The following is an 18,746-nucleotide window of genomic DNA, read 5'->3' as shown; positions in this document are numbered from 1 at the left end:
AAACAGAATTTGTGAGAAAAAAGAAAAAGCAAGAAACAAGAGGGAGGAAATTTGTAGAGGTTGGAGAGAAGAAAAATAAGAGATGGACAGTTGAGCAGAGGCAGCAAGCTGTTAGCAGAGCCCAAAAGGTAAGTGAAGCACAAATAAGGGAGCTGGACTAAGAGCAGTACGGGAAGGAGGCAGAGAAAGAAAAACAAAGCAAGAAAGGAAGGTTTAAAGTGATGCTGGAAGCTTCCCTTTACGACGTCATGCCGTCACTTCAAAGCAGGCAGCCCTGTGTTTGAATATCCTTCCCCAGCTAGGTCTGCTGTTCCAGCACAAACACAGTGTGCTGGAGGCAGCTCTGTTACCAAAATGGCCCAAGACTGAGCCACCCACACCCACTCCAGAGCACTGCACAGGCTACACTGGCTCCACAGGCTGGAGGGTGAAGCGTGTAGCTGACAGCTGCTTCCACCAGTGCAGGTCAGCAGACAGGTTCCAGGCCACTGCTTATGCCCAGTACATTGCAACATGGGCTGAAGGGATCTGATACCACTACTGTGGGCAACTTCCACTGCCACCTGTGGCACCTAGGTCAGGGCTGTGATAAAGCCAGAAATGAGCCCATACTGCTTCCTTCCAAATTGCAGGAGACTTGGGGACCTGCTGTTTGCTACAGCCTCATCTATGTGCCTAAGAACCCAACACAAGGGGCAAAGTCTCTCCCAAAAAACACTGTCTGTAGGTTCCTCCCATGCAGATTCAGACCATGCAAACCATTGGATGCTCTGCATCTGCTGCCAGCAAACTCCTCACTCTTCACACTCAGTCTGTGCTGCTGCCTTGCAAAGAAACATCCCTTTTATGGCACCACCCCCTTGGAGAAGGAAGGAACATGATGCCTCCACTTGGATGGGCAACAAGCAGGCAGCATCTGGTGTCTTCGGCACCAAACTGGAAATGGGAGATGAAAATGTGGGCAGTGTCTAAGGGACATCTCTCACCTCCCGTATGTTCCGGGATCCTGACTCCCTGAAGGAAGGCTTGCAGCGGAAATTTATCTGTAGGAAGAACACATGAGAGGAACCAGTAAAACCATCGTACCTGAAGGAAATCTACTGGAATTTACTGCACTACAGTAAGCTTCAGAACCTCTGGAGTTGTTTGGTACTTGCCACAAAACCCTCCCATGTCTCGGTTATTGACCAAAATGAGGCCTGGGGTCCCAATTATGTCACTAGATCCTCATTTCGGTACTGTCTCTCAGAAGACCCCTCTCTGCAATCACACACTGCAGTTCCCCAGTCTTCTTGTATTTCACTGCCCAAGAAAAGGCTGCTATAGTTTTGTGAGCTGCAGAGAGGGCTTAACAGGCTCTACTCACTTTTTCCAGCTGCTCGATGCAGGGCGTATGCACTACGATCTTGCAGGCTGCACACTTGCGTCTGGAGAGAGGTTTTTGCTGAAGGGTAAGAAAAGGGGAGAAAAAAATATATATGTGAATGAAAATATGCAGTGTTCAGAGCCTGGCAAGCTCAGCCTCCTACCATACCTCTTTCTTAAGTATTGGGATACAGAACAAGCCCTATTGAAAAGTTAGATACAACCTAGACTGCTTACCTAGTGAAGGGGTCTAAGCATGTGCCTATAGCAGATTTCTCAAGCCTGGGACAGAGCAGGGAGGTACTTTCCCTACTGTCCTGTCCTGCAGTCCTTGTCTTTTTCTGACACTGCCTGAGAGCACCACGGAAGCTTGTCTGGGAGGCACCTGCAGGGTGCCATCAGTGGCAGGCACCTGCAGGATGGCAGGCAGAGGGTGGCATCAGTGCTCCATGTCCTGCACCACGAGCGGGACTGAGCTTGCATACTGGGAGGGAGGACTGCAGGGGCAGGAGACAACAGGCCTGGGTCATCAGAGCTCATTTTTCTCCTCTATTGAAAGGTCTTGGATTCAGATTGTCCTTCCAAGGATGTGGAATACCAACACCCTCTCTCTGGAACCTTCCAGGCAAGTGGCAGCCCTGCATCAGGTTCCCACTGCAAACTGAGAACCAGCATTGGCAGAAACTGGGGACTAGGCCCTCCAGTATGGAGAGGCAGGAGGGACACAGTGCATGCCTCGGCAGCTCCCCAGACCCCTGCATGTCTCCCAGCAGCAGCAGCAGCAGCAGCAGCAGAGCCTCTGTGGTCTCCCAATAAGGTGACAGCACAGCCGGGTTTGTGGCCATTGCTGCTGAGGCAGGTGGCCCCAGGCGACTCACCAGAAGCTTTGCCATGCAGTTCTGTTCCCCAACGTAGCAGAAGTCCCCAGAGACATTGGTCTCAAACCAGATGTGCTCCCCATAGACCGCAGCTTCCTGCAAGACACAAGACAACAGAAGCTCTGAGAGCACCCCCAGAGAGGCACCGAGCCCCTAAAATGCTTTGTGCGAGGGACAAGATACTGGACAATGTTGGGGGTGGAAGGTTGGAGCTAGGTGGAGGCCAGGAGACAAGATGCATACAACAGCCAGGGACAACTGGAGAGAGGAAACCTCAGAAAGCTGCTGCCATGGCCCACCTGCTGTAAACAAGAGGGCTACAGGAAACCAACTCCAAGACCTACAAACCACTTGTAGTGTCCTGCACAGGGGAGCTGCTTTCATCACCCCGAGAGGAGGCATCAGGGCAAACTCAGTGCAGGGGACACTCCTGAACCAGCTTCTGCTCTACAACTTGAACATGCAGCTTAAAACCTGTGGGGCATTGCCTGTGAAGGAGCAAGGGCTTACTCCTTTTGCTTGGCCCCAACCAACAGATCTTGGCTATGAGAAGCAGAAAAGCTGGGAGTGGAGTAGTTATGCCATCCCTCCAGGAAATACTTGTGCCTCCACAGCCTCTCTCTTGCAGCATCAAGTAGTGCTGCCAGGAGCACAGATGCTGGCACCAGCTGGTGGCAATGGGAGAGGCCATAAATGTGTCAAAGTCAGTCACCTGGGAAGCCTCAACCCAGGGAAGAGCCTGCTGCTTCTTGGCCAAGAGCCCATTCCATGCAACGCCCAGCAAAACACAGTACAACTTACGCTCCAATCCACAGTGCTGCGTATCTGCCTCTCCGAGTCGCTCCTCATGGCCAGTGCCGGGTTTGGCTGGGCTACCATGTGTTGGAGACTGGATTTGGCAATAGCTTTCCTGGAAGACAAAGGAGGGCTGGCTATTAAATATATACGCAAAGCACAACCTGCTTCTAAGATGCAATGTGAGCCTGGAGCAGAAAAGCCTCCTCAGGACCAAGTGGCTGGAAATGAGGTGAATTTCCATCCCAGCTGGCTGAGAAGTACCTGTTTCTGTGAGATAGTCCGGTGGGCTGAAGAGGTACTGGCCATGTTGCTGACAGCTCAGCCAGACAGCCTGTACAAAAGGTACAGTCTGGGTCTGCTGGGTTAATGCTCTCAGCGGTAAGAGCTCCATTGTAAAATACCATGGGAGTGCCCACAGAGCTGCAGTGGTGGGACTGCCTTTGCAGGGACAATCTAGAGCACCTGTCCAACAGTCTCCCTGCATCTCTCAGGCACCTTAGAGCCTGGGCTGTTTCCAGGGACCAGTACAACTGGCCACAATAAAAGTAGCTGTTTGTTTGGGCCTAGTGAGTTTCTCCCAGATGTGCTAGGGTGGAGGAAAGGAGCAGGAAATCCAGCCAAGAGGAGAAAGTGTGCATCTCCAGCCAGTTATCAGGCCTACCACATTCCTCTGGTCCCAGGCTGGCAGGAGAGGACACCCACAAGCCCCAGAACTACACCAAGAGAATCAGCGGCAGCACTGGTCTGAGTGGAAGATGCTTCTGGTAGGTCAGCAGCAGTAAAAGACACCAATGGCAGCCAGGGCCAATGGTGCTGAGCCTCTTCCCTCCTTCCCCACCAAACCTGGGTCTGCACTCCCCTTCTCCCCTCCCCAAGGCATTGCCTGCTTGCACGCCGCCACCATACATACAGCAGGCGGGGGCTCCAGCCGTCCGGGGTGGTGTGGCAGGTGGGCTCCGGTCCCAAACCCTTGCCAAGGGTGGCAGAGGGGCACTTGGTTCCAGCCACTCGCGCACAGTGCTGGGCCAGCAGCCGTGGGTGGCCAGAGGGGAGCAGCCCAGGCTGACGGGCATCGCTGGAGCGCCGGCGCTGGCTGAGGCGGCGGTAGCGGCCCGGCAGGCCGTGGGCAGCGCGGCCGTGCAGGGCCTCGGCGGGCAGGCGGTGGGAGGAGGCGCGCCGCAGGCAGCGGGGGCCCCGCGACAGCAGCCCCGCCTGGAGCGGCCGCGGCTGGGGCAGCATGGCCAGCCACGTCTCCTCAGCACTATGCCCATGCTGGCCCTGCTCAGCTCCTGCTGCTGCACCACCGTCCTCTGGAGACTCCGATGTGGAGCTGTCAGTGCGGTGAGCCCCGTCCCCCTCCTCTCCCGTGGGAACGAGGCTGGCCAGGAGGACAGTGGGACCCAGCAGCTGGGCATCAATGGCTTGTGCCTGGCCTCCGCGCTTCTTCTGCACGGCAAACCTGGGGCTGAGGCAGGGCGGTGTGGTGCTGGAGCGCCGACGCGTGCCGGGACGCCGGACCAAGCCCAGGCAGGAGAGGGATGCCGCTGGCGTGCCTGAGCCGCGGCGGCACTGGGCCAGCGAGGCGGAGGGCAGCCCCACCTGGGAGCGACGCCTGGCCTTGCCCGTGGGCACAGCCACCACGCTGCCGCGCCGCTGCCCCTTCCGCCCAAAGTGCCGCCTAAAAAAGGTTTCCATTGCATCCGGACGGGGGCTGTTAACACAGAGACCAGGAATTTAGTAGGCTCCCCTACAAGTCCCAGGCCACACTGTGGCTGTCAGGGCAAGGGGACAGTGGGAAGCAAGGGATAGAGGGCTGAAGCAGGGAGTGGGAGACATGGCAATGCTACCTGAGGCGTGTGGTAGTGTTGCTCCCCACAGCTTTACTGCTCCACAAGTCTCACAGCTCAGCCCAGAGGGCTGCAATGGCAGGGCAGGTGTCACCACCTAGCCAGGACCCTCTGCACTCCCTGCACTCTACCAAGCAGAACCCCTGTGCACCCCAAGGTGCCGATCACCCCTGGCACCTCCAGTACCCCTACCACTCTCCTGATGCTGATCCATCTGGTTTCCATATAGGAACCATAGGTATCAGTCCAACCAAATTTGTAGCAAATTGAAATTAAGCCCTTGTGAGTCCTACAGAAGAAAATCAACCAGGCCAGTAAAACCAGGGCAGGAAAATTTGGTAGAAGAGGTCTGGGAGAGCTGGAAGCTGGGAGAGGCAGGAGCAGTGTAGAGGAGAGTTAGGAAGATCATCCCATCTGTCCTAAGTAAAACTTCCCTCTCATGGGAGAAAGAGCTTTATGGAAAGCTCATGCTTTCCCTGCCCAGCTCCCAAAGCTTGCCAGGCTGCCTGGACATTGCAGCAGTCTATTGAAAGCCATGGGTGGAAGATGCTGCAACACTTCCAGTGGCAGTGGCTGAGCACACAAAGGCCTGAGTGGAAGGAGCTGAGTCTGGCTAGCTCCAGTGCTCCCCTCCTCCAGAGACAGTGCTTCATTTCCCACCCTCCAGCTGCCACTTCTCTTCAGCTGCTAGAGGATTTATTCAAGGCCAACTTGAAAAAATCCACCAAAACCCACAGTTTGGTAGAAGCAAACTTCTCTTCAATTGCTCCCAAGGCAGGGGACTCGATCATGGCAGCCTGCAAGCACACACAAGCCACCACCACCATCACCACTCTCAAGGATTTCCATGCTGTGCAAGGCATCTCCTCTACCCACCACGAGGGCATGAGCATGCTGCTCACCACGCAGACTGACGTCTCCTCCCCTTCCTCTATCTTCCTCTCTTCCCATGCTCTTTTACATTCTTATGGGTCAGTAATATCAGGGAACCTTCAGGAGATCACTCTGGCCCAAACTTCCAATGACCCAAGGCCCACACAAACAGGTGAATTTATTAGAAGTTTCTTCCCTGTTTATTTGGGAAATGCATGTAAGATGGGACATAGATTTTATCTTCTGGACAAAATGGAGTTTTTGATAGTACTTGTAGCACAAGCAGCCCATTGGGCTGTACCTCTTTTTAATAGATGAGTACAAAAGTGAGTTTGTACTTTTGGAGAAGACAAGGCTTGGTTTGGTCTCCTCCATCCTTGCAGACAAGGAAGCCAGCTCTTCAGTTGCTATAGGCTTATCACCATGCCTGCATTCACTAATGTAGGGGAAGGAGTGATGAGTGAGGAAGGGAGGGAGGGAGGGAGGCAGGAAGGAAAGAAGGAAGGCAATGGCCTCCAGAGCGCAGCATCAGGTCAGCTAAAGCCTGGCTGAACTGAAAGCAAAGCCAAAGCATCACCTCCTCAGAAGTATTTCTCAAGTCCTACCACTGCAAGCAATGCAGGCAGGTACTTGGTCACCAGAAGGTTCAATCCAGCCAAGGCCCATGCAGCTTTGCAGAGGGCATCAGCATTTTGCTGATGACCTTGCTTCCAGCCTGTTCCCAACACTGCAGTGCTCCATTCATGTACCCTCTCCATATTATCTGCAAGATGATGCACAGTAAACAGCACAGAATCAGAGAATGTCAACTTTCCCTGTACACTTGGAAGCCATTTCCTCTTGTTCTATCACTTGTTACCTGGGAGAAGAGACTGGCCCCACACCTTGCTACAACCTCCTCTCAGGCAGTTACAGAGTTCAGTAAGGTCTCCCAGGAGCCCCAGCTTCTTCAGCTGTTCCTCCTAAGACTTGTTCCATAGACCCTTCACCAGCTGCACTGTCCTCTGGATGTGCTCCAGCACCTCAGTGACAGGAGGAGGGCCCAAAACAGGACACAGCACTCGAGGTGTGGCCTCACCAGTGCTGAGTACAGGCAAACAGTCACTTTCCAGTCCTTCTGGCCACACTTACTGATAGGCCAGGATACTGCTGGCCTTCGCGGCCACTTGGCACACACTGGATCATGTTCAGAGGGCTGCCAATGAGCATCATCACCAACAGGTATTAAAAACTGTCTGAACAAATAAAACATATTAAAAAACACAAGCAAGAACAAAAGGATGTGGCACATTGCAACAGACCCTTTTTGGCCAGTTTTAGCTCTTGGGGGAGACATACTGACCAAAGGCACCTCAAATGAGCTGAATGGCTGTTTCCTCCTACCCCAGATATTCCACCAGCACAAAGCTGCTTCACCGCTTACTGTGTTGCTGCTGTGGGCAGGAAGATCTCTTAACACAGCTTCCTTCCTTTTTGCACCAGTCTCGTGAGGAAATCTGCTACAACAACCTTGGTTTGACATTTAAGTTGGAGCACTAGCTGACTGCGGACCTTTTTATTTTCAGGGCTGTCTGTAAATGGCACAAGGAATCAAGCTCTGACCACCCGTGGTGAAGGTTATTACAAGATTGCCATCTGACAGCCCACGACAGCAGCATGTGGCAGCTCAGATATGCTGGGTGTACATATCCCCACCTCTTGCATCTCACTTCCAACCTGAGCTCCAAATGGTGTATTTCAGGTGTGAGAGCTGCTGCTGGTGGAGCAGATGGACAAACTGCTGGGGCTACCCATGGTTCATATGCATTAGCAGAGCTGCATGCAGAGCAGCTGGGGAACCATGCAATAGGCAGAGAGGAGCCTGAAAAGAGCTAAGCCTTGGAAGCCCCGCTCCTAACACCAGCACATTTCTGGCATCTCCATTGTTTGTCACTGAAAAAAGATGGAGAGGAGCCAGCACCTGTGGCTGCTCTGTAGAGCACATTGCTTGGCTCAGTTAAGTAAGGAGGCTGGATCAAGGCAGCCTGGCATTTGCAGGGTGCAAAGTAAGGAAGTACTGCGGCATGTACTCGGATATCAACTCTACTTATGAGCAGATACACACTGTCATTTCAATCTCTTCTGTGAATAAGGAAGGAGACAGCAGCTCTGGTCTGCTCATGATCTGCAATCAGAGCTCTTGAAAGGTGGGGTGTTTTCTACTACCAGACTCCTCAAAGCATCCTACACACCCTGCCTGGCCTCAGTGCAGAGATGCTGCTGAAGCAGGAACATGTCCCACCAAGATCTAAACACCCTTGGAAAGCACAGCAGGGATCGAAGAGGAAAAACTTGCATCTTGTAACTGCAGTGGACACAGAGCTTGTGAACAGCTCTTATGGAGACATCTCTACAGATATCCAGCAGCTATCCCTCATTTGGTGATGGTGGTTCCAAAACCAGACAGGCTGACTCTTAGGGCTAAACATGCAGTGTCCCCATGACATAATCTTTGCCCACATCACAAACAGAATCTGGATATTCAGCTCCACTATTCTGGTTTGCTTCACAAGCCTTGAGCAAACTCCCATGTACTATACTTAAGAGGCTCTCTGTGATAGGCAGAGGGATCCTGTGCCATACACCCTCTTGGCCCTTCCTCCACATTATTATTCCCTTTGTCCCTCCAGCAGCCTGGTCTATTCCTGCCAGTGCCCAGAAGCAAGAGAGATCTCAGGTTACCTTCATACAGCGACAAATCTGGCACCCCTCTCCTGGCACCAAAGGAGGCAACAGGACCCTATTGCAGGATGTTGCTGGTACTAAATGCACAAGCCTTGAGCCACAGAGAAGTCTGGACATAATAACACCATCAGCTCCTCTTGACCTTTCAGCAAACCTCCAGTTAGTCAACTGGAAAGCATTTTTTCCAACCACGGGACTACCAGGGAAACAAGTCCGAGAGCTTCGCCCTGTTCCATGACGAGTACCTGTCCTGATGGCAGCTGGCTGGGTTCCTGTGTCCTGGCTAGCTGTGGGTGCTGGGAGCTGCTGTGGCACTAGAGCTGGCAGAGTGTGAGCAGAATCCCACTTCAGTTTACAAGCTGTCTTCTCCTGGCAGAGACACTTGACTCATGCAGATCAGCCAACAGGAAAGTGTGTTATTAAAAGCCACTCCTGTGTGACAGCAAGATCTCCTGGGCTTCTGCCTCCCTGCCTCCTCCCTGCCAGGGCACTGGAGGGACTGAGGGACCCAGAAGCCCATCCAGAAAGCTGCTGCTCATTCCCACCCTGCTGGCACACCGCTGGTTGCCTTCAGCCTCTGTTTCCATCACAAGCTTGCAAAACCCACAATGCCCTTTCAGTGCTCTGACAGTCAATCTTCCCATGTGCGCTACTGTCCTTACACCACCCCTGCTGAGATCCTGTTCCCGCTCTCCCGTCCTGCTTCCCATGCATCATCACCGACCTCTCCTCTCCCTGGGGCTCCCCAGCCAGGCTTCTCTGACCTTACAAGAGCAACCTGCACAGATGAGGTCTGCTGAGGAAGGTGCCCCTGTGCCAGATGGGGAAGGGAAAATGCTGGTCAAGATGCAGTGCAGCCCTCAGGCTTTGGTTGCAGTGAGGTGTGCAGTAATCAGCAAGTTCTCATACTGTGCACTTTGCTTCTACTCAGAATTTCCATTCCAGCTGTCATCTCTCCTACCATCACACAAATAAAACAGAGTCAGGAGCTCCCCCACACTGAGTCCAGTATGAGCAAGGAGATGGGGGCTCCCCCCAGCAGGGACAGGAGGCTCCATCCAAGCCATGAGCCTTTCAAAGCACCGTGAGGAGTGAACCATGGGCTATACTCATCTATTTTAGGATTCATACATTTGACCTACTACAAGTGCCACCACCTATATGGGCCACTTCCAGGCTTCTGAGCTGCAGGAGCATGGTATTCCCAGAACAAGGATAAGGACATCCTCAGTTGCACTGTCACCCTGCAGAGGAGGGGATTACTGCTGCAACTGTAAGGTTGCTCCTCCAAGCTGCAGAAGCCAGTTTCTGATCCTAGCAGGGTACTCAGAGATTTCAGCTCATCTCTCAGTGAGTCCTGGGCCTGATCAAGATGAATTCAGACCTCTCTGCTAGTGAGAAAGCAAGGCAAGTGCTTAGAAACCAGCTGGTGGTCAGATGCATGCAGCTGCAGAGGACTTCCTCCCAGCCCTGTGGTCCCTGAGGTCCCTGCACATGATGCATAGAGGTCCTGTCAGGGCTACTGGGCACGGGCATGACAGCAAGGCACCCCTGGCACATCTAACATGTTTGACAACTTGCTCAGAAGACAGTCAGTGTCACTGGGCACTCTGGGTGGCCAACCTGGAGGTCCCAGGACAGCATTGCTTCACAAGGGACAGGCAGCTACATCAGTGTAGGCTTTCTGTATCCATCTTGTACCGGGCTGAGCAAGAGTACAACTCACAGCCAGTCAGGAGCTGGGAACACCACAGGGAGGAGATACAACTTCTAAGATGCTTTCTTTGAGTGAGCAAGTTAGCGTGACAGATGCAACACCAAGGACCAGCAGCTGCCTCCGGAACAACTGTAGCAAGGCAAAGAAATGAAACACCACAGTTTGGCAGTTTGTCACAGTAGGCTTCTCCAAGTGGCAGAGCCAGGTGGAAGGACACTGCCTAGCCATGCCTCAAACAAAGCAAGACAAAAGCCATCCCACCTTCATGCCTGGCCCGCCACAAGAAAATGCTCACAATTGGTTTTCTGAGAAGAACGGGGGCTGGGAGCAGAAGGGACTGAGACTTTTTATACACTTCCTAGCATTTTCCCAACACCCTTCTCATGGCAGCTCCATCCCACCTCACTCCCAGCTCTGCATGATGCCATGGTGCCATCTCCTTTTTTTCACCACCTTCTCAGGGCAAATGTGAGATCTGTTTTAAGGCACATCTGCCAGAGTAGCTCAGATCCTCCACAGAGACTTCATAAAGTGAAGAGTTTGCCAGCCCTAACACTCAGAGTAAAGTTCCCATTACAACAATGTGATTTCCTTCCCAAAATCCATGGAAGACAGTGTTTTATCTTAATTTAAACCAAAACCATCTCCTTGGAGCCTCCTGGGCTGACTCTGGGCATTTATATCCCTTGACAACTTTCCACCATCATAATGTTATGAAGTTTATATGCCACTACAGTAAATAATCTGCCTCCCGGCAATCAAGAAACCTGACAGCACTGATGTAAACAATCTGTTGCTGCGTTTGGCAGAGGAGCCGAACAGCAAGACTGACAGCCTTGAGCCATGAATTAACCAGGGCTGAAACGCAGTGAGCCGCCACCGTCACTCATGCTGCTGGGGCCGAGGCTGAGCAGGGGCTGGGGGAGAGGCTGGCCACACAGTTTCTATTTTGGGCCCACCAGCAGCACTAGCGATGCAGGCTGGGAAGGAGTTGGAGAGTTTCTTCTCTCTCTCTGAGCTTCCTTTCCAGAGTGACATGCATGAAGCCAAGCAGCGGGGGCCTCAGCCAGGGTGTGCTGGCGGTTTAGGTACTCAGACCACGGTTGCTTTTGCAGATTGCCATTATCAGACCCAGTGGTGGTCCCCTCGTTCAGTACACACAGCTCTGTTCCTCACAAGGAGGGACATACTATTTAAAGGGCGGCCAGTCCCAGAGCCCAGCTGTTGGATCCAAACTCCCAGGGCAGCCCCAGAGTTTTTCCCCAACACACAAGGACAAAATCCTGGCACAGAAATTACTACTGGCCACAGTGCTGGCCCAGGCAGGGCAATACAGTGTCTGCCCGGGGCAGCAGCCCCAGGGAAGAGATAAATCTTGTGTAACAACAAAGCTGCAGTGCGGCAGATACAGATACATGCAGTGATTCCCAGAGCTAGTAAGTCTCTGCATCTCCCAAAGCAAAGTCAGGAAAACCTCAGGCATTCCACAACATCTATTGATCATTGATCAGAAAGATGGGACTCACATGCCTCCCTCCAGCCCACAGCAGGGATCAGGAAGGGTATCCCACTGCTCCTGGCATAAGCAGGGAATCACAGTGCCACCACCACGAGAGGATATGCCAGGAGTCCACAAATCTGTCCTGCTTTCCTAAACTACCCCAAAGCAAAGTGACTGAGGACTGAGGGTCCTGGCAAGGCACAGGCTAGCTCCCTGTCCTCTGCCACCTGCAGATTTCCTGCTGCCACCCCCATGCCACACGGACTGTCAGGACGAATGCAGCAGAACGGGTGGCTGGAAATACACCACTGGCAGGGCAACCCCACAGAAACAGCAGCCAGGCACCACTGAGTGCCACGGTGGTTTTGCAGACCCCTCTCCTGAGCCCTGGGGACTGCTGTGGATCGGCTTTGCTCCAGGCTCTGGCAGCAAACAGCGCTCAACAGAAGCAAAGTTCAGGGTCTTGGGGATGACTCTGGGGTCTGCTCCCCCTGCCCTTCACAGTGGTCTGGAACCAAATGCCATACCTACAAACTAAGGGCTGTCTCTCAACCCAGGTCCCCTCCCACCCCCCACCCAGCACAAACAAAAGCATCAAGCGTGAGGGAGAGGAACGAGCAGGACAAAGAAAGGGGAGATAGTGGGAAAAAGCCCCCGTGACCTGATCCGGAGCGGTGCAGGGGTCCTGCAGGTGCCGCCTGGGTGGCAGTGGCCGTGCCGCAGCAGCGGGCCAGCCCTCCCCTACTAAGTCCTAGTTTGGAGAGAGTGCTTGGCTTCTCCCTCTGCTCCTCCCCACGCTGCTCTCGTTAAAATAGCCAACTGCACTTCCTCTCTGAGCAGCCCCGAGGCCGGCTCGCCCCCAGCTGCAGGCGCATGCACCACAGCGGGCCCGGAAAGAGAGGGGTCCCCACGGAGCCAGCTGCTCTCCAAACACTTCCCTGGCAGCGGCAGCAGGAGGACATGGGGAGAACGAGCCAAAGTGGCGATTCTCTCCTGCCTCCTTGGAACTTGGATAAAGAGGTCTGCACGGCTGATGAGAGTCAGGCTGCCAGCCTCACAGAGCCTGTCTTCTTGCACAGGAGGTAACTTGCTTCTGAGTTAGTCTTTAGTCCAGGCAGGCTCCACAGATGTCTCAGGAGCTTTGCATCTTCCCTCATCGTGAAAACCCTCCATGGGACCTCTCATAGCCAGGCTGGGGATTTCCCCGTCATGCTTCACCACTACCCGGGTTCCCCAGCTGCCTCTAGGGATCTGCTCACAGCCAAACACAACCCATCTCCCTTTTGGGGCCACAAAACCCGTCTCCTCTTTGGTCTTTGCAGAGAGGAAGGGAAGGTCTCGCCAAAGGCCAGCTCACTCTACGATGCCGTCACCAGCTATTGTTATTTCGCTCATTTACCCAGGCGATGAGAGCCCATACACAGGCCGTAGTGAGTGAGTCAGTGCAGGAGGCTGCAGCTGAGATCTCGTCCTCTCACACCCTGCCCCCTCCTGCCTGCCCCTTCCCCTCGCCTACATGTCATGGCTAAAATTAGACAGCTCTTCTCCTCTGTGTGTAGGAATGTGTGTGTGTTTGGACGGCGCCCAGTGCTCCTTGGGGCCTGGAGCGGGACTACAGTAACACAATCATAACAAAATGTCACAGAGGCTGCAGCCAGTGTGGCAAAGGCAGCCAGCTGCCTTCCCCGATGGGTGTCTTGAGAGCTGTTCATAGAGGGTAGCCAGGCCCAAAGGCTGAGCTACCACCATTGCTGTCATCTGCATCAGGGCAGAAGGAGCAAGTGGCCTTTGTGAATCAGTAGGAGAGAGGGGTGGGGAGGACACATGAGCGAATCCGTCCATTGCCAGAGCTGCTGAGGATTTCATTCAGCCCTTTTCTCACAACACCAGAGAGGAAAGGGCGCTGGAGATACCCAGGGCACCTGCGTCAGTCCTCTCTGCCCTCAAAACTGCTAGCTGATGAAGGATGGAAGGTTCTGCCTCCTTCCCCACACAGGGTATCTACACATCCTTCAGAATTTCCTTCCCACTGCTGGGAAAGAGCTAGCTGCCACTAGTGATCAAGCCAGGTCCCAGCACCATTACAGCTATGCTGCCAGGTGCAGAAGGGCCTCTAGGAACAGGCCTCAGTCCATCACTGTTAAGACTCACTTACTGGGATTGGCAGGATGTTTGATCAAAGAGAAAATTTAAAATGTGTGGCAACTAGTCAATCATTCAGAGCAAAGTAGCCCGATAAGAGATATGTGCGGTTCCTCGCCAGCCCCACCTCCAGCCAAGACACCTTAGCACAGAATCACAGAATGATTTGGATTGGGAGAGACGTTAAAGGGCATCTTGTTGCAATCCCACTATTATAGTCAGGAACACCTTCCACTAGACCAGGTTACTCAGAGCCCCATCCAACCTGGCCTTGAACACTTCCAGGGAGGGTTCAAGCTTCCAGCTTGTCTCCAACTGCCCCATGCCCACCCTGCTCTTCCTGTCCCCTATCATCTATGCATAGCAGAGACTCCTGCTGATACCACTTGCTACTTCTCACAGTCACCACAATCCTATCTCCCTCCTGGGCTGGCAGGACCTAGACTGATAAATGGAAACAGCCATTTTTTCCAATGGAAACGTCATGGAAGGGTGACCACCGTGGATTCCAGGTGGCCTCAAAATCCCTTCCAAGTCAATCTGACCACCAAGAGTCTAGGGCATTAATTCTCCAAGTCCCTGGAGGCAGCAGGAGCAGGAAGTCTAAGAGCCCTCTCCTCAAGTTCAGTCATGCTAACCTTGCTGCCATTCTCCTCCTACTCCCATGACTTAGTAAACCCTCAGCCTGTTAACATGCAGACAGCTGAATGGGTTGTGATGGAGACCAGCAGCTCCCAATGCTGCTGTCACAGGTTTCAGTCTGCTGTGTTCAAGCAGAAACCACTGCTCCAGGCCAAGAAGCTCCCAGGCCCACGCAGCCCTGAGCAAGACTTTCCATGTGAGGAGATCCTGGTCCCACGCACCTGAAACCACATCACAAGTAGCAGCCCCTGCAGTAGTCTGCAAGGGGGAGAACTGCTCAGCATCCCTGAGAAACCCAGTCCCCAGTGATCTCTCTACACCACAAAGCCTGAGACAGGAAAGACACCTCCCAAGCCTTCATCATGACCCTGTGACTAAGCAAAGCACATGCTGGCATGCCACACAAGTGGTATTTGTTAACTGTGACCTTGTTACTGATATCATGTCTAACCTTTGGTTTCACTTTTTCACCTCATGGCAGCAAGTGACCGAGTCTTTTTCTCCCGCACATCACATCAAAACTGAAGTAACTCCTTTTAACAATGTTAAATCTATTATTTCTTGGCTTTGCTGAATGTCAGCTTGTCCCACTGCAACAAATGGCAGGGCAGGAATAAAAGTTGGGTTTTTTTCTCCTCCACCCTTTTTGTTCTAAATGCCCTCAGCATATCTGGTCTTATGTGCTTCCATTTCTTCTTTCATCTTAACATCCCCACATCTGCCAGAATCACTGAAGGGCTTTTTTCACCCATCATCCTTCAGAGAGGGGAAGAAGCAATGCCCATGCAGAGAGCAGACCACTGTCCCCTTTGTGGAATGGACTAGCACTTTAGCACAGACCAGTAACACAGGGCTGCCTTGCTCTGCTTCCTGAGTTTCTTGGCTCCTCCTCTCATGCCCACAGAGACGCTGGGTGCTCCAGAGACTTGCTGTGTGGGAGGAGTGACCCAAACTCCAGGTGCAGAAGCTGGGTGGTTGCCATTATAAGGCTCTGTGTGGTACCACGACACGCAAGTCTTTGCAGTGGGGAGTTGGCTGACAGCTGCCTTGGCTGGAGGCTTGCCTCTGAGCATCAGCTAGCCCACAGCAGCAGCTGACCAGTTTAAGCCATCAAGCTCACCAGCCACTTCAACCACAACAGCATAAAAAAAGCTCTATGCAGATGCTTTGCCAATCTCTTTTTTGCAGAAGGGAGGAAAGCAAAACCAGGAGCGATGAGTCAAGGCCAGCAACCCCGCAGAAGGGACATGTCACAACACCCAGCTGAAGTCAGCTGCAGGGAAAGGGCTGGAGTTGCACAGCAGAGCACCAGAGCTCCAAAGAGCGACCGTGCCCTCTGGTGTTCAACCTACAGCTCTTTGGACCTCTCCAAAACCCATTCACCTCCCCTCTGAAGAGCACTAACTGGCCACACGGCCTCTTGCTCCCAACACCTCCAACCACAGGACTCCCAAGCAGCCCTGGGACAAGATTTTTGTGTCTACAACATCAGACAAACAAGAGACTGAGTAGCAAACTCAGTAAGGCTCAGAATGTCATGCAGAGAAACTGTGTAGCAGAAGCCAGGAAGAGCAGTAAGGGTCTTCTACTGTGGCACTCAGCACTCACACAGGTGCAGCCAAATCCTGACCAGGCTGATGAGCCGCTCTACAAAGACCAAGGCATCGGGAGCCCAGGAATGGAACCTGGGGCTTGTCCCTACCTCCACATCTCCTCAGGGGCACTTGTGAGCGAGGTAATGGCTAGCCCCAACATCAAGGCTAGCCTAGGAACTGGTTCCCACACAGCAACTACATCCCAGCAATGATGATTGTCTCCCAGGCCCTGTTTTTCCACCATTTCTGGCAGTCATAGCCTTACTGAATTTCAGACTGCTTCAGCTAAATTTTATTATTTATTATTATTTAATTTAGTCATTTAGCTAAACCACCCTCAGTGCTGTCACCTTAGGTCTTCCAAGCACTCAGCATGCACTGGGTCCAGGTGCTCATGCCCACACTGCACTAGGTGCCCATGCTCACACTGGCTAGGACATAGAGGAGGAAGAGCTCAACTGACCTTCAATCCAAACTCCAGCAAAACAGAAGCTGCCATGTTAGTTGATCAAAGTCCAGCAGCAAGCTGCTGTCTAGAACAAAGTTAGTGACACAGGCATGAGGCAAGCAGCCCGGCTTTTGGTGGCCTTGGTTAGTACAGACACAAGAGGGTGAAGTGGGGTGAAATGCGGGTGGGAGGGAGGAGAGCGTTTGAAAAGAAACGTTGCAGCAGCTGCTGGGACTGCACAGCCTGTGCAAGCCAATAAAAATACCACATACTTATACACCGCTGGCCGGTGCTTTATCCTCCTGGATCCCCATCGGCTGGGCTGGCTGCCCTGGAGACAAGGGAAGACACCTTTGTGGGGCAGGTGGAGTCTAGGGACACAAAGAGAGTGGTCAGCAAGCCATGAACATGCCTGGCTGCTCAGCACACGGCACTATCCTTCCCCACCCCAGTTTTGCTCCCCCAGTGCCATCTCTCCACCACATGCTCTCCCCCCTGCCTTGGCACTTGCAGATCCCAGGGGCTCCAATGGCACCCGGGCCACCGCCCATGCTGTCAGCCATGGAGGTCAATGCAGGCAACTCGCCCATAAGCTGGAGTCAGCAACGCTGTTTTTCCCTAAAGAGCCAGCCAGCAAACATGAAGCACCACACTCCTGCATCTGGGATACTAACCCAGCCCAGTTCAGACCCAGCCCACCTCCAGCCCAACCCAGGCAGCTGCAAGAGAGCACACAACTCAGGGATCAGTGCCAGGCTGGCACAGAAAGACAGCCCCGCTTCCCTTCATCCTTCCCTGTGCTGGCTTGGTTCCTGGCTGCTTTCTTTTACTTTGACTGCTGGGTCCAGGCACGGATTTGAATTTCAAATAAATCATGAAGGCACTCTCCATGCCTTGCACGGAGAAGCATTGTTTGGGCAGGGCAGAGTGGTTCACCTGTTCCCAACTCTCTGGCCCTTGTGCACAGGCACCAATCCTTCGGAGCCCCAACTACCACCAGCCAGGGGCTGCGTGGCAAAGCTCTTGGTGACCCAGTGTAGATGGGAAGTGTCATTCTTGGGATCCCTCTGGCCCTCACCTCCACCACATCTGTTTCCTCACTCATTCAAACAACAAGAAAACTTTAGGGCGGGTAACACTGTTTGAGCTCAGGTGGGGAATCCTCAACCTCTGCTGGAAAATCTCCCGGCCCCACGCCGACCTGCAACCCTGCCAGGAGTTGAACTGGGGAGCAGGATATCTCCTTCCATGCATCCTGGCAGCTCTCACAGGACAGAAGCTCTGTAGCTTCATAACCCTGCCATCTGCCAGCCTCACATCGGTGCAAAATCTCTGCAGAGAACACCCACCCCACCCCCTGCCACACTTCAGCAGTGACAGCTGCCATGTGCTAGCTGCCAGAGTGCCCCACGCGATGTCCTCTTCTGTAGTGACCTCAAGCTTGGGCAGTAAGAGGCTTAGCCCTGGATCTGCGAGGCTCTTGGCCAGAGCCAGGGTAGCAAGGCAGGACAATGTACAGATAATCAGACCAAGTGGGAACTTTCAAACGGAGGGGACGGTACGTGGCCATCTGCATTGCTCTGTGCTCCCTCTCTTGGATGGCTACAGGCCACAGCCAGAGGCTGAGAGCTCAGGAGGAGGCTAAAAACCATCTTAGGTACTTCTACTCCGTGATTCTCTACCCTCATCCCATTGGGGAGTCCTGCCCTAGAGTGGAGATGGGGCCCTCCACAGCCAGTGGGGAGCAGGCAGCAGGAGTGCCCCTGCTCTCTGGCTCTGGATCCACACCTGGGCTGACAATGGCAAGCGAGGCTTTTTGTCACACACGTTTCCTGTGAAAGCCAAGCTGCACCAAAACAAGGGGAAAACCTTATGCAAGAAGGTTCTATGTTGGTTGCCCTGACTTCCTGGACCAGCCAGATGGGACATGTGACTTTCTTCAAAGCTACAGCATGTGTTGGAGCCAGGGCTGCTCCAGCCCTGCAACGAGATGAGATGCTGCCGGCAAGCAGGGAAAGGAAGACAGGGTGAGTGGAGCCAGGAAAAAGGCAAAACTAAGCTCTTGCCTACTGGTGCTGGGTGGGATTTTCACACCCTGGTTGGGTGCCCCTGCGTGTGGCTGGGACTAGAGCCTGCCACAAGCTGACATCCTGCTATAATGTCAGGGAGCCAGCAACAGCCCATGAGGCATGCCAAAGGAATCTCCCACCAACACG

General features: G+C 53.4%; 1 protein-coding gene across 8 annotated transcripts in view; it reads right to left on the bottom strand.

Annotated features, from left to right (window-relative positions):
- DGKZ (diacylglycerol kinase zeta) overlaps nt 1–18,746 on the bottom strand; it is a 53,312-nt gene that overhangs the window by 20,984 nt on the left and 13,582 nt on the right. For 5 of the 8 annotated variants that reach the window (XM_064424737.1, XM_064424741.1, XM_064424738.1 and 2 more), the window contains exons 2-5: nt 3,045–3,153; nt 2,244–2,339; nt 1,367–1,444; nt 987–1,043 (exon numbers count right to left, since the gene is read on the bottom strand). In XM_064424737.1, coding sequence (XP_064280807.1) covers nt 987–1,043; nt 1,367–1,444; nt 2,244–2,339; nt 3,045–3,153 — 340 coding nt within the window. Of the gene's footprint in view, nt 1–986; nt 1,044–1,366; nt 1,445–2,243; nt 2,340–3,044; nt 3,154–3,951; nt 12,261–16,802; nt 16,827–18,746 lie in introns of those variants that run through there. The other 3 variants (XM_064424735.1, XM_064424736.1, XM_064424742.1) reach the window with 2 other exon arrangements.

This window comes from Passer domesticus, chromosome 6, assembly GCF_036417665.1.
Source record: "Passer domesticus isolate bPasDom1 chromosome 6, bPasDom1.hap1, whole genome shotgun sequence".
NCBI lineage: Eukaryota > Metazoa > Chordata > Aves > Passeriformes > Passeridae > Passer > Passer domesticus.
Note: the sequence above shows the minus strand (reverse complement) of the source record. Positions and strands in the feature narration are given on the sequence as shown.